The following is a 16,668-nucleotide window of genomic DNA, read 5'->3' as shown; positions in this document are numbered from 1 at the left end:
GTTTTCTAAAGTTGAAGGACTAAATTGTACTATAGTTTAAAAGAGGGACTAAACACAAAAACGGCCAATAATTGGGGGATGAAAAACATATTTAACCCTATATTTTAAGTCTAACTCAATCTCATAAAATTAGATGTGGTTTACATCCACTTAAGAATTGATCTTATTTTAATGGAGGACTTCCAACATTGAACACCAATAAAAGATTCTTAATTATTTTTTAATATATATTCTTTTAACTATTTATGTAATCTTACAAACAATTTTAAAATTATGAAACATAATTTGGAAAGTAGCTTTTGTGTCAAATTAATCATACACTATGTTATATAATTTTTTATGATTATATTTTTAGATAATAAAATATCTCTCAACATATTTTTTCATGTGAAAAATCTAATTTTTCGAATATAAGATTTAATATTTGCAGTTATTTGATAGATGACAGTTTCATAACATGATAGGTCAACCACAGCTCAGCTCATGTATAGTAAATTTGAATTATTACAACGAGTGATGCATTGTCTCCTATTTATCAATTATTATATCATGTACCAATACGATAAATGACTCTGTCAACTCAACCTACCATTTTTTTTTGTTTTATATACATTATTTTTTATAATTGATAAAAATATATTTCAATTATTTCAAATTATTATGTTTTATTTATTCATGTCTATTTAATTCTTTAATATTATTTATTTTAACTTGAAAATAGTCCTATAACGTTATTTAAATAATTTATTATTACAATTTGAATAGTTAAAATAATTATTTCTACTGAAAATTTGGTAAAATACAGTAAAATTTAGTTTAATAATAATACAAATGAGAAATTTCAAATGATATTTAATGTAAGTATATATAAAGTAAATATCTAACCCAAACTAAATTAGTAGTATTTATTTTTAATAATTCCTAAAAGAATTACTAGAAATAAGTTTCATGAGTTTTTATTAAATTAAAATTGACCTCAATTTTATTTATTTCGAATGAAATGTACTGAATTAAAGATGCTCTTCACCAAGCAAGTACAACCACTATAATTCAACCTCATGTGCAGGCTTTAACAATTCTTTTTCTTTTGGAATAAAAAGTGTACAGTTTCAGCCTATAAAACATACTGTTGTTTTGGTACAAATTAATTCATTTCATTTGTTGTTTAAATTTGATTCCGAGTATAGAACTTTCAAAATCAGTCAAACAAAATCATATAAATTAAAAGATGATCTCTTTAAAAAAAAATATAATCTCATTTTTGTTTTGTTCTTTTTTTAAAAAATTGGATCCCAGAAAGTGAAATTAAATGATTAAAAAATTAATGACATTTTAATTCATAAAAGACTACATCATTGATGCTTTGTTTCTAATAATTTAAAAAATTATTTAATCTTTTATATATACAATATTATAACTAAGCTTTGTTACATAATTTATTATAAACTAATTTTTAAATTTTATGATTTGATTTCAGATTGATTCCTTTAATATTAGTTTATCAGATTAAAAACCGGTTTAGAGTTTTGGTTATATTATTATGTATGATTATCCAAAGAAACACTTTTATTCATTAATATCACTATGATCAATGATAAACTATGCATGAACTTAATTACACAAATATAATTTTTCCATATATAATAAATTCTTGGTAGTCTAAATAAAAATCTTGGAACTTTCAATAACTAGATTGAAATTTACAGATTCAAAAATCAAAATACATATTTATTATAAAAAAAAAAAATAGTAGGGGGTACATGACAGAAAACAGAGTATAACAATTGGGGTACACCTGTCTGAGCACAGACACCGAAGGGCTAAGGAGGAGGACACCTGTGACCTGAAGACTGCCCTTCGGTTTAAGGGTAAGTGACCCTGCCCTCTCCTCCATCTCCATGCCTACATAGCCCCACACCCTTCTCTCTCTCTCTTCCCTCGTTATGTTACTTTCATGTGATATACCCTAATAATTAAATCTTCCACTCTCAGTGGCCTAAGGGAAGAATCAATTTTTTATCTTCAAATCTTCTTCCTTTCTTAGCCCACTGTCAATGATGGGAGATGGGTGTGTGATTCAGGCCACACCCAGTTCCAACAAGAAGAAGAACAAGAAGAAGAAGAACAAGGGTGGCACCAAGAAGAAGATGACCCACGACCAGGTTCTCGCCTTCAAGTTTGTCAGTGAGTGGGTTTTCTTGGATCACCCTTCTGCTTCGTCATCATTTTCTTCTTCTCCTTCCGCTGCTTCCTGTGTTGTGGATGATTTCGGGGTGCAGAAACCTGTGGGGAGAGGTGGGGAGAAACTCCTCTTTGAATTGCATTCACACTCCAAATTCAGTGACGGGTTCTTCTCCCCCTCCAAAGTTATTGAGAGAGCTCACATCAATGGCGTAAGTTTCAATCTTGGTCTCACTTTTCAGATCTTTTTTTTTTTTAATCCTTTAAAGTTGTGTTTTTTATTTTGTGTTAATTTGCTTGAGTGTGACTGGGAACTGTCTTTTGGAATAGATTTCCAAGACAGTTAGTTACTTTCCTATGGAATTATTTGTAAGGTAGGTATTGTTCATAACCAGAAATAGGACTAGATATTAGAATGAAGTCAGATGAATTTGAGTTTGTGAGTTTGTTAGTTCCCTGACAGTTGAGAATTAGGTTGTGCTCTCTCTTGATGTCCTTTGCACTAACTTTTCGTTTTGGTATCATCCCCGAACTAAAGAATCAGAATCAGGCCATGGATTAGATTTATATATTTTCAGAGATTTTCTTGAAATATGTGCATTTTCAACCAATACTTTCTCGAGAGATGGTATATGGCTGATAGAAAGTCAACTAAAATTTAAGGTCAATTTCAGTTTGTTTATGTATTGTGGTTTTTCAGTTAGTTCAAAATCTCTGTTGCCCATGATAGTAAAAGACGATTGCCTAAGGTATCCCCTGCTGTTCATAGGGTTTCCTTTTTTAGTGGTAGGCTCCTTTTTAATTAATATTATTTACTCATAACAGGTGAAAGTTCTTGCTCTGACAGATCATGACACTATGGCAGGCATTCCTGAAGCTGTAGAATCAGCTCGTAAATATGGCATCAAGATTATTCCAGGTGTTGAAATTAGTTCCATATTTTCTCCAAGGTAATTTTTTATTTTTAAACATTACATATCTTGATGCTTCTTAATTGAATTGGCACTTATGTTATTGTGTCTCTTTCCTCTATAAAGAGATGGAAAGAAGAAAATTTATAAACTTAAATTGTCAAAATCAATTAAAGGCTAATATCTACATCACTTCTAATACTGCAAATCCACTGGCAGAGGAGACTCGGAAATAGAGGAACCAGTTCACATTTTAGCATATTACAGTAGTATTGGACCAACGAGGTTTGAGGAGCTGGACAAGTTTCTATCGAATATAAGGGATGGACGTTTTCTTCGTGCAAAGAACATTGTCTTAAAACTGAACAAGCTCAAATTACCTCTTAAATGGGAGCATGTTTGCAGGATTGCTGGCAAGGGGGTTGCCCCCGGGAGGCTTCATGTTGCCAGGGCCATGGTTGAGGCAGGTTATGTAGAAAATCTAAGACAAGCCTTTGCTCGGTATCTTTTCGATGGAGGACCTGCTTATTCCAAGTAATGTTGCATTGCTTGCTCTTGTAGGTTGTTACTAGTTTTTGTGGTAAGGGAAAATGGTTAAGTATGTGAACATTGTGTTTCAGGGGAAGTGAGCCTCTGGCAGAGGAAGCAGTAAAAATGATTTGTCATACTGGGGGTGTTGCTGTTCTGGCTCATCCTTGGGCATTGAAACATCCAGTTCCCATAGTCAGAAGGTTAAAAGAAGCTGGTCTTCATGGGATGGAAGTCCACAAAAGTGATGGAAAGCTTGCAGGTACGTGCTCTGTAGAAAACTTTCCTCATTTCTTAATCATCAAAATGATGTTGTTGCATAGTTTAGGATTATTAAGATATATTCCAAAACAGAAATTTCCAACCCCACCTGCCACTTGCCCTATTCCACTGTTTTAATCATCTGAACCACCTAGCATGAAGTTGATTCCACTATGGGAGAGAAAAATTCATCACTCTGTTAACTTTGGTGGTAGCACAAGAAATTAGAGTCTAACTGACAAACTGAAAGTTATCCACATCTAGTCATAAGATCAACAGTATGAACACTGAAAGCATTCATTTGCTGTTGATTCTTACCAACTGGGATGGGTATTATATCATCAAGTGCAAATAGAAACAGAATCCTATTAAACTTTTGTATGATAATTTTTGGTCTTGGTTTCCAGCATATAGTGACTTGGCTGATGCTTATGGGCTTTTAAAGATTGGAGGGTCAGACTATCATGGGAGAGGAGGGCACAATGAATCTGAACTGGGAAGTGTGAACCTTCCAGTACTAGTGTTGCATGACTTCCTTAAGGTAGCTCGACCTATCTGGTGCAATGCCATCAGGGAGATAATAGAGTGTTATGCTGAGGAACCTTCTGATTCTAACCTAGCAGCAATTACAAGGTTTGGGAGAACCCGCATTTTAAAGGGAGGTTCACCCTTGAGTTGTGGACAGGACTTGATTGATCATTGTTTACCTCTCTGGTTATCTAGCCAGGAGATGGAAAATGCTGAGTTTGAAGCCATCAAGTTAAAGCTTTCCAATGTTTCGGTTAGTCAGGTTCTGGTAGAGACTTAACAGTAGTTGTGTGTGTAACTTGTGTATGCCACACATTAATCATTCTCATTGTTGTTGCTAGTTAATCTTAATATTAATTTTGTTAGTCAAGCTCAGTTTGTCCATTGATTCTTTTGAAAATTTCTCATATTATTGTCAAAACAAGATTTTATGTACGAAAGTTGAATCAGGAGGGATTCTTATTCTGAATAGTTTGTGTAATCTGTTAATGAACACGAGGGCAGTAAGTGATCAAATTTTGAATCGGTCAGAAAAATAAAACACGACCAAAGTTACGTTCGACTTACATTAAAAGAAGTTTTAAATAGTTTGTCCAGTAGCTTATTGGTCTTAGCAATTCCTAAAAGGGAGCTTCAAGGAACAGAAGATCATCGCCACATGAAGTGCAAGTCATTGTTGAGGGCGAAAAAGACGTAAAACTTCTTAATTCACGGGGGCAAGTGAGAAAAAAAACGCACATTTTTAATATTTAGGAGATGAATCTTACATCTCACTATTTTCTTTTTTGACATAGCATAATATGCATTAAATTTACATGAATAAGGTTTTTGTGAAAGTTTCCACTTTGTTAGGCATTGCTTTTTACGAAAACATAGGTTGGAATTTGATTTTTGGAAAATGAAATTCTAACTTTAATTTTGAGTGTTTCTTTTTTATAAATATATTTTGGTTTTCAGAAAATTTAATTTTGATTTTGATTTTAAATCTTTTTATGAAAAGTATATTGGAATTCAATTTTTGAGAAATCGAATTTTAAGTTTATTTTTTAAATACTTTTATGGAAAGGTATGTTATAATTTGGTTTTCTATAAACTAAAATAGGACTTTTGTTTCGAGTAAATTTTGTAAAATGGTAGGTTTGAATTTGATTATTAGAAAATATAATTTTGACTTTTGATGGAACATGTTATGCAAGTTCCGTGACATCTTGCCTTGCCTATGCATGTATATTGGGATTTCAGAGTCTCTTCCAAATACATTAGGATCATATTCAACCATCAGAGGTTTATTTGTAATGAGGTCACAAAGTTGGTGTAATGCACTAAGAGGATCGCTTTCAGATAAATGAATCCTCTCCCGTCCATGCGTCTGTTGTTACATGAAAAAATAGGATAAGTTTCGACATCAATAACATGTAAACTTTAAAATTAAGAAATGTAAAGTAGGAGTACATACCGGGGGGTCAAAAACAGAACCAACCAAGTGTTTAAGCCAAGCAATAAAATACTGGAAGACCTATGCCACAGTGAAAATCTCATCTGTAGGCAGAGGAACTGAGACATATGCTATGAATATGTGGTCTACTTAGACCTTGACCTCATCCTCTATAGCTCCATACCATGAAGACCAATCGTTGCCTGAAACACTGTTCCACGAACTACCTACATTGTCGTTGTACCATCTAAAATGTATAGCAGACATGGACTAGCGTCATCCATGTCGTCTCCTGGGACAGCTGGTGTTGAACAACTTCCTCCCACGCTTCTCCCTGTCAGAGGAAATGTTAGATTATACAAATAATAAATTATTCAACAAAATGTTTATTAATTTTACTTGTGAGAGGCACAACATGTTCCTATACAAGAGATGGTTGCGGACGCATCCCATAACTCTCAAACTGATGCATAACTTTGTCAGTCACTTTTGTAGTTCATATAATATAAATTTGTTAATGAGGAATTGAATAATATCAACTATACTAACCTGTTATGCCTCTAATGTCCGACTCTTTACAAAAAGGCGTCAACTCTTATATTTTGCACATGGAGACTCTTTTTTTTTTGGCTCTAAATACATATCTGGAGGTCAACTTAGTCTTAAAACCCCAAAATTTTTCAGCAATAGATGATAAACACTTATTTCTAAGTGTTGTGAAATTTAGAATTTCAAATATCATCTGCAATAAACAGAATAAAGTTGTATCAATACAAAATTATCAATATAAAAAAAGTGTAAATCAAATTATATTAATTAACTTACCAATAGATTATTTCATATAATGTTTCGATCAACCTTGGACACATGGTCAAAAGATGGAGTAAGAATATATATCCTATCACGTGCTAGTACTCCAAGGTATGATCTGAAGACATCTGCATTTGGGTCAGATGCCACACCAGTGATCACATTAACATCCACAGGTGTCCTTTCACCATTATTTCTTTTGACCATTAGTTATCTCAACCTAGTGGCTCCTCTAGTAGGTCTGGATGAGGGATTCTCATCTCCTGATGAATGTAGGTGGTCAGCCATATATCTGTCAAAATAAATAAAAACATGAAATATTAATAAAAAAACTTATGTAATATCATATATTTTAACAAAACATGTAATAGGGGTCATATTAAATATTAATAAAAGACTTATGTAATATTAATAAAAAACTTATACACAAATTTGAAATTCATACATAAATATATGGATTGGTCATGTGTATATTCCCTCATTGTGATCTGACCGAATTGCATGTACATCATCAACTAGAGGGTGGTCATCCATATTTGTCGTTATTTTCAATCAATGGTTGTCAGCAATATGAATATTAATCATATTGTCTTCGTTAACTTCTATTTGGCTTGAAGAGTGACATAACAATGATGAGACATAGAATGTTTGACATAAAAAACATGAGATGCTTGATGTACCATGATAAACGGTTTGTCTCAATAACCTACCTTTCTAAAATCAACTAGTGTTACACCCGATTCATCTATTTCCGCACCACTATTATTGTCAAACCACTTAGATTTGAACAATGGAACAAAAAACTTAAGTGTAATCAATCTCCCATATCTCTTCTATTATACCATAATGTCTCATTGATCCAAGTACATGATTTTGATATTTTGGTGTGGAAAATTGGAGCGACTCAGCTTCTAGACTGACTCCATTATTTTGTACTGTGNTTTTATCATCCAAAGTCTTCGTATAGAATGTGAAATTATCAATTTCATAACATGTATAACATACGAAATCAAACTTTAAACCATTTACAAGTCACAAAAAAGTCTGAGAACAATATGACTCTTTGTCAACTTCAAATTTGAACTAAGACATAAATGTTCTGTTATGCTCCACCAACTACCATTTCTCTTATTGTCTTGGATTTTTATCCTTCACAATGACTTTGTGTGCTTGCGAAAAAGGGATCATGTCATCTATGTTGCTCAATATATAGAGATGTGCCTGCAACAATTCTTCGCGATCTTTCGTCACCACATTCGCACATTGGATGCTTTTACTTGTAGAACATTTATTCAACCATGATGTGCGAGGAACTCCTATTGGATTTGTTGAAGTCATGTAATCTAAACAAAACTCGATACTTTCTTCAGCAATATACCTTTTAATCATTGAACCTTCGGGACGATATGAATTTTTAATGTACCCTTTCAAAATCTTCATATAACACTCAATAGGATATATCCATCTCAAGTATACCGGTCCACACAACTTGATTTCTCTAAGCAAATGAACAAGTAAATGTACCATGATGTCAAAAAAAGATGGAGGGAAAAACAACTCTAGTTGACACAAGATGATAACAATCTCGCCTTGAAGTTCATTTAACTTTGTAGGATCGATGGATTTACTACAAGTTGACGAGAAAAATGAACACAACCGAGTTATGGTATGCATAACATTTTTAGGCAAAATTCCACGAATAGCCACCAGTAAAAATTGTTGCATAAGACGTGGCAATTGTGAGACTTCATGATAACAAGCTTTAAGTCCTGCATCGACACTAAACTGTTCATATTTGAAGAGTATCCTTGTGGTACCTTGATACTCTTTAAACAAAGGAAAAAACTCTTGTATGAACATTGTGTAACATGTAGGGAATAAGTATGTTTACCAATCTCCCTAGGTGCCAACTCTTCTCGGATTCTCATGTCAACCAAATTCAAACGAGCATTCACTCCATCTTTTGTCTTTCACTAAATGTTGAGTAGTGTACCAGTCAAGCTATCACGCACATTCTTTTCTACATACATCACATCTATGCAATGTCTAACATCTAACTTTGACCAGTATGGAAGATCAAAGAATATTGATTTCTTCTTCCAAGGGGTCATTACAGATGACTTGGAAGTTTTCCTAAATACATGATGTATTTTATTAATTTTTTCAAGAATTTGAAGGCCAGTAAGTGGATTTGGTGCTTCATCCCTCTCTTGATATCCATTGAATGATTTTTTTTAACCTTCGAAATGGATGATTACATTTTAAAAATCTTTGATGACACAGACACATCGTCTTCCTTCCTTCCATCTTACCATAAGTTGGGAAGTCATTAATGGTGCAAAATAACATTGCATGCATCATAAAAGTTTCAGAAGGGAAGGCATCAAATACTTCAACCCCATCAACCTACAACAACTTTAAGTCTTCAACTAGTGTTTAGATAAACATCTATGTCATTTTCAGGCTGCTTTGGACCAGATATCATCATAGACAACATCATGTACTTCCTCTTCATGCACAATGTAGGAGAAAAGTTGTAAATTATTAATATAACTGGCCAACAACTGTGATTGGTACTTAAATTACCATATGGGTTCATTCCATCAATGACTAAACCAAGCCTAAGATTTCTACATTCTTGACCAAATTGGGAGAATGGTTGATCAATATTTTTCCATTGCTTTAAATCAATTGGATGACGAAGCAGCCCATCAATTTTTCTCTCATCTGCATGCCATCTAAGGTTTTNAGCATCTTTTGGATTCACAAACAAATGCTTAAGTCTGGCCACAATTGGAAGGTATCAAACTACTTTCAGAGCAGATCCATTTTTTTCTATCTGATAATTATCTTCACTGTTGTTTTTTGACTTGTATCGTGATAATCCACATTTTGGACACTTTTTCAAAGATTCAAACTCTTTCCTATATAAAATGCAGTCATTGGGACAAACATGTATCTTTTTATACTCCATACCTATCGAGCAAAGAATTTTATTCGGATCATAATTACATGTGGGTAGTGTATTTCCATCTGACAGCATTTCATTCAACAACATCAACAATTCTATGAAACCCTTATCACTTCATCCATTGGTCGCCTTCAAATTCATGAGTCTTAACACCGCTGAAAACCGTGTGAACTTAGTTGAACCGACATACAAAGGTGTTTCTGCATCAGTCGACATCATCTCACACACATGAGCTTTGGCAAAAAATTTTGCGCCAACATCGTGGATCATGTCTTCTAATTTGTCTTCATCTGGTCAATATTCTTCCATGGTGGTATCGATAACATTTTCAGTTTGGGAGAGTCGGAAAGTGTATTTCTTCATCGTGCCATACCCGTGTTGTATAGCATCGTAGGATACAATCACAGATAAGATGTTCCCTAATTTAGGTTGCGTTCAACTTTCTCTCATTCAAACAGTTCATACAAGGACATCTAAACTTCACTTCATCGTTACTTCTATCCTCATTACATTGTGCAAATTGTATAAATTCCTCTACTCCTCTCTCGTACTCAACTCTAATGTGTGGTAAAGTAATCCAATTTCGATCCATACAATCCACACGTAAATATTCTGACTTATTCTACAAAATTATAATACAAATTTTTTTGTATTAATCATTTAACGATAAATTAAGGTTAATTCAATTCAATCATACAATCATACAATAAAAAACATTGAAATAATCACATATTCAACATAAAAAAATTAAAAATAAAATTGTAAAATAAAAAAATTAAACTTTAAAATCATACCATCATACAAAATTATACAATCATACAAAATTATTCATTCATACAAAATTATATGATCGTCCAATCACATATTCAATCATACAATCATACAAAATTATATAATCCTATTAAAAAATAAACTTCAAACATTAATATAAGAACCTAATAGTGTGAAAAGCCAATACAATGGATAATTTGCGATCAAAACGGTAGAAAGTCCAACTCTACAAAATTCAAACCTACACAAATATACAAACAAATATTAGTTTTAGAAATAAAAACAAACATCAAAATGCAAAAGCAAAAAAAAAATAAAAAATTTACCTCTAAAGGGAACAATCGAAAAAATCATATCAAAAAGATGTTTGGAACGATTTTGATCGGTTAAAAAGCTTCCTAAATGTTGAAGATGGCCATGGCACCAAACAAAACCAAGTTTAGATGGTGAAAAATGGAAGAAAATGAGAAAGAAGGAGGCGTGCACAATGCTCTTAGTTGTAGAAATAATTTTGTTTTCGCGATGACGACAAAAATTTTCACCCCCGTTTTATTTTTTTTAACCTACGAAAGGTTATTACCTTGGTTCATCAGAAAATCGAGGCAGCAAGGGCATTATAGCCTCAGTTCTGCATCCAACCGAGGCCTAAAGTTGTCAAAAAGAATTCAAAATTTATTTCAAATTGCAATTTTGAAATTTTTTTCAACTGTTTGCCTCTGTTCAGCGCCAAACCGAAGCATATTACTTATGGCATCAGTTCTTAGTGGAACCGAGGCCTACTCCCTGACCTTCAGACTTCCTCTTTTATTATAAGACTATAGATTTGGGGAATGTCAAAATTTGTTGGGACCTATGGCATCGATTCTCAAGGGAACCGAGGACTATTCCCTGACCTTTAGACTTCCCCTTTTATTCTAAGACTGCAAATTTAGGGAATGTCAGAATTTACAGGGGCTTATGGCATCGATTCTCGAGGGAATCGAGGCCTATTCCTTTACCTTCATACTACCACGAGATTGTAGATGTTTATTGTTATAGTTTGGCAAGGACTTATTGCATCGGTTTTGAGGGGAACCGAGGCTAAATCCCCTATGTATGTCAACAAAATATATGATCGTTTCATCTGCCTTCTTTTTGCAGGGGGTTTTTAGCCTCGGTTCTGCAGACAACCGAGGCTAATAGCCCTGCACAGTGATTTTCATCAAATAGCTGATTGGATTATGAACGTCTTGCAAGGGTTTTTGGCCTCGGTTATGCAAACAAACGAGGCCATATAGCTTTGGTTCCAAAATAACTAAGGCCTATACTGTCGCGGAAATTTGAAAAATGCCACCGTGTCATTTTATGCTTCGGTTTCTGCTGAACCAAGGCATAAGGGCACGATAATATCTTTTTTTTTACTAGTGACTCCATTGGGCTATATCCAGTCTGAGTATTGCCACCACTCTTGGTATCCCTATCAACGAATAACACCTGTTACCATGACTAGTTAAGTTTCACTCACTCTTGATTGCGTAGTATTCTTCACTACTTTTGGTATCCTTAAACCCTCATAGTATCCACCTGATACACCGTCTAGTTGAGTTTCACCCACTCCTGATATTAACTTGATACGCTACCTAATAATCCTTTAACTCACCTGAGTTAATCAGCAAGTGTTTGAATTCTCTTCAGAATGTGCAATCAATTAGATTGCTTACAAGTCTCAGACAATTACTCTAACAAAGAGGATATATATTTAGTACAATTTAATCTACAGACTCGCTAAGTGTTTTTCTATTTTCTCTCTTTTTACAAAAGTAAACTTATATAAAAATGAAGCTTGAGAGTGTTTCTAGACTTGAGCTTTCTCTTTTCTCGGATATTTTCTTTTTAGTTCTTGAGCTCTTATGTGTTTTTCTCTCGATAATATGCTTTTTTTTTCTCTTTGTATGTTATTCTCTTTATAACCCATTCTCTTGTTTCTTTCTTCAAATCATCTTATATTTAAAGGCTTCTCAAAATATATCTGTTAGACAGAGCTTAAGCCTTGATTCTTGAATCTTCTTAGTCTTTTCGTATGAAGAAATCGTTGGTAAAGTCAATTTGTCAGAGCAGACTTGCTTTTTCAGTACTTTAATAGAAGTAGGTTGTACTATTTTTCTGGCACGACTTCTGATGGAGAGAACATTCCGTGAATTTCTTCGTTTCTAACGTCCATTTCTGATTTGTATCGAATGAAGTGTGTGGATGTGTGTAATTAGCAATATGTACAAAGTAGAGTAGATATAGATGCATCAAATATGTCTTTTCCATTATCACTTTTATTGTTTTTAAACGTTGAGCATTTAATAAAATTTAATGCTTGTTCAGGACAACAAAGTGGTTTTTACGTTTTCTATCTTTAAGTAGGATTTTATCATTTAAGTTTCTCACTAAGATACCAAGCATTGATTGAATACTTCATCGTTGGATGAAGTAGATCGTTTAACTCATGGTATCGTCTATTATGTATAAACGGTTTTTAGGTTCTACTCCATTCAGGAAGTGTGTTTAGCAAGTTATCTTCTTTCACAAGTCTTTGGAATATTAATTGAGACTTTCATAGAAGTTCGTGAAACACTAGAATGAGGGTTTATTAGTGTTTCTCAACATTCTTTTTGAGGCTGATATATATATATAGATCATGATTTGGATGATCCTCATGAGGTTTATATATATATATATATATATATATATATATAGATCATAAATTTGAGGTTGATATATATTTTAATCCTGATGAATGCATTTATAGTTCCAGTTTTAGATTATCCTCCTAATGATCAGGAAGGATGATTCTTAGCATAGGTGGCTCATGTTGAAGATTTGTATAATGTGGGATTGCTTTTTGGATAGAATGATAGTTTATAAATTAAAGCTTAGCACACAGATAATTTATATTGATTCACTCAATTGAGCTACACCCAATTCTCCTTTAAGACAACTTAGAGGATTTCATTAGATATTCAATGAAGTACATATGAGTATTCTCGCCATTCCTGGTATCCCTAGTCAAAAAATAACCATTATTACCCTAATTAATTGAGTTTCACTCACTCCTGGTTTTGCAGTATTGTTCACCACTTCTGGTATCCCTAGAAGAAGCTTTTGGTATCCTTCTGATACACCATTTAGTTGAGTTTAACCCACTCATGGTTGTCGTGTTAACCTAGTAAACCTTGTTACTACGATCTTGACTGAGTTTCAACCTCTCATTGTTGTGCAGTATTCTACCACTCTTGGTATCCCTAGACACTTCTGGAATCCACCTAATACATCGTCTAGTTGAGTTTAACCTACTCCTGGTTGTCGTTGTCAACCTAGTAAACCCTGTTACTATGACTTTGACTGATTTTCACCCACTCCTGATTGTGCAGTATTCTTCACCACTCTTGGTATACCTAGTCAACGAATAACATTTGCTACCCTTACTAGTTGAGTTTTACCCATTCTTGGTTTCCATTAGACAATCCTGGCATTAACCTAATACGTTGCCTAGTAATCTTTTAACTCAACTAAGTTAATCAACAAGTGTTTTAATTCTCGTCAGAATGTGCAGTCAACATATTATTTGCAAGTCTTTAGACGATTACTCTCATAGAGATGATATCTATTCAATACAAATCAATCTAAGAGACTCTCTAACTATTTCTCTCTTTTCTCTCTTCTTACAATAGTAAGGTTATACATCAATCAATCTTGAGAGTAATTCTTCTTTCTTTTAGGTGTTTCTCTCTATTTCTTCCTCTCTTCTTACAGTAGAAGTACGTATAGCAATGAAGCTTGAGAGAAATTCTTTTGTTCAGCTCTTCTCTTTTTTCTATTCTCGTGTATGAGGATTTAACTCTAATATTTCAGAGAGAGATCTTGATCCTTCTATTGGAATGATTTTTCTTTTCATTCCTCAATTTCCCATCATATTTTTCTTCTTCTTTGATCTTCTATTTATACACCTTTGATAATATAGCCGGTAGACGATGCTTGTCCTTGAGATTTGTTGATAGTGTAGCTGTTGGACGAAGCTTGTCCTTGTAATTTGACTTTTCGTAGCTTTTATCGTTGGTGGAAATCATAGGTTGATGTCTTCTTGTCATAGCATACTTGCTTTTCAGAGCTTTATCAAAAGTACATTAGACTATTCATTTTGGCACAACTTTTGATGAACAAAACATTTTGTTAATGTCTTCTTCTTTCTAACGTTCATTTCTGACTTGCATTGAATAAAATAGATGAATGCTTGTAGTAGGTATCCTGCATAAGTAGGATATATATCTACATAGTAGATATGTCCTTTTTCCTCTTTACCTTGTTGCTTTTAAACATTGAGCATTTAATGACATTCAATGTTTGTTCAGAACAATCAAAGCTTTTAAGTTTTCCATTGTTTGATCAGGATTTAACTGTTTGAGTTTTCTAGTGAAAATACTAAGTGTTTCATGAGGGTTTCATCATTGAATGAGAGTGTTTTTAGTATATGGTTTCATTTAACCTGTAGGTGGCTTTTTCTTGGCTAGTGTTTGTTTGGTAAATACTTGTTATTTTCAAGATTGTGTTTATTGGAATGTCTTTTATCATGTGTTTCGAAGCAAGTTTTGTTCTTTTGGTGTGTTTACCAAACTCATCAATTTATGGTGAGAGTTCATCTAGGTCAGTTAAACCATTTAGATTTTTCTAGCCGATGCATTTATCACGTTGTTTTTGTGCCTTGATAAGTCTAAATAGCTACTTCAACTTATATTTATCTCCTGCATGTTGTACTACTTTGACAAACATCAACCTGTATATTTTTAATCCCTTGGACAGTTACCTTGAGTTCTATTAGGAATTAGCTCAACAAGATAGGCTCTGATACTAATTGAAGTTCAGGAAACACTAAAAGGGGGGTTGAATAGTGTTTCTCAACATTTTTTTCGAGGCTAATATATAGATCATGATTTGGATGATCCACACAAGCTACTTGAAACGACTTCATAAATGTTATTCTGATGAATGCATTTATAGTTGCAGTTTTAGATTATCCTCCTAGTGATTAGGAAGGAGTGATTCTTAGTGTAGGTGGCTCGTGTTGTAGATGTGTATGATGAGGGATTGCTTTTTGGATAGAATGATAACTTATAAACTAAAGCTTAGCACATAAACAATTTATATTGGTTCACTCAATTGAGCTACATCCAGTTCTCCTTTAAGACAACTTAGAGAATTTCATTGGATATTTAATGAAAAATTTGAGTGAGTCAACTCAACCCGACTCACTTATTAACAAATATAAAAAGTGAATCTGGTTCGATCTACCACAAGTTAGTGGATTAAACGAATTGGCTCACTAGCTCACTTCATTATAAGTTTTTTTTTTCAATTTCAAAATAAATAAAAAAATTTAATTCAAATCTAAATAAATTTAGTTCCAAAATGATATTAATATCTAGAGACAATTCAAAATATAAAAATACAATACAATTCAAAATCAAGTATAAAAAGCAAAACAAATATGTATCTAACATTAATTTTTTTATCACTTATCCATCTATAAGATTATAGTATTAAACGGATAAATCTACATTATTTTGTTTTCATCAAACATCTTTTTATTTATCCTCGTCTACAATACAATAAAAAGATTGTTAACTAATAAAATTGAAACACAAAGTAATAATTAAGTGAATTCACAAGCCTTAACTCATTACGAGTTTAATCCGAATGAACTGAGTTCTTAATGAGTCAAATTCAAAATTAACTCAAAATTTCAATTTTTTTTTTACTAAACTTAGTCAGAATCCATAACCAAATTAATTCATGAATTCCAACCCATTTTGACAACATTGTTTTTTAAGTTATTAGAATAAGATATTTTATTAATAAATTGATGTGAATTTAAAATCAGTATAAAATATAAACGTGATGTTTAAAGAACATTTTTTTTTAATCTTTTCAATTCAAGTAAAATCTGTCCTTTTAAGGGATAAACTTTGAACAAGATTGATTTTTTTTAATTAATTTAATTTACAATTATCTAAATTAAAAATGGGTAGATGGAAGTTGTCCAATTTTAAAGGGAGAAACTTAAATTAACCATGAAAATTGAAGAAACTAGCATTCACAATCTAAACTAAATAGAGCATGAGTATAACTAAGTCAAATTTTATGAGAGGGTTGCTAGCTATAAGCATTTGAAACATTTCTCACTCATAAAATCGCATTGCTGCTCTTGAAACATGAACATTAAATAAGTAGATAGGAGACGGGACAAAAGA

General features: G+C 32.8%; 1 protein-coding gene across 1 annotated transcript; it reads left to right on the top strand.

Annotated features, from left to right (window-relative positions):
* Window positions 1–1,825: 1,825 nt before the first annotated feature.
* On the top strand, window positions 1,826–4,793 carry LOC106772891 (3',5'-nucleoside bisphosphate phosphatase). The gene is made up of 5 exons (XM_022786080.1): window positions 1,826–2,393; window positions 3,007–3,131; window positions 3,312–3,626; window positions 3,713–3,882; window positions 4,289–4,793. Exons 1-5 carry the CDS (start codon window positions 2,055–2,057, stop codon window positions 4,687–4,689), a joined length of 1,350 nt encoding a protein of 449 aa, XP_022641801.1. The 5' UTR covers window positions 1,826–2,054; the 3' UTR covers window positions 4,690–4,793.
* The last annotated feature ends 11,875 nt before the right edge of the window (window positions 4,794–16,668 follow it).

This window comes from Vigna radiata, chromosome 9 (genome assembly GCF_000741045.1).
Source record: "Vigna radiata var. radiata cultivar VC1973A chromosome 9, Vradiata_ver6, whole genome shotgun sequence".
Taxonomy (NCBI): domain Eukaryota; kingdom Viridiplantae; phylum Streptophyta; class Magnoliopsida; order Fabales; family Fabaceae; genus Vigna; species Vigna radiata.
Note: the sequence above shows the minus strand (reverse complement) of the source record. Positions and strands in the feature narration are given on the sequence as shown.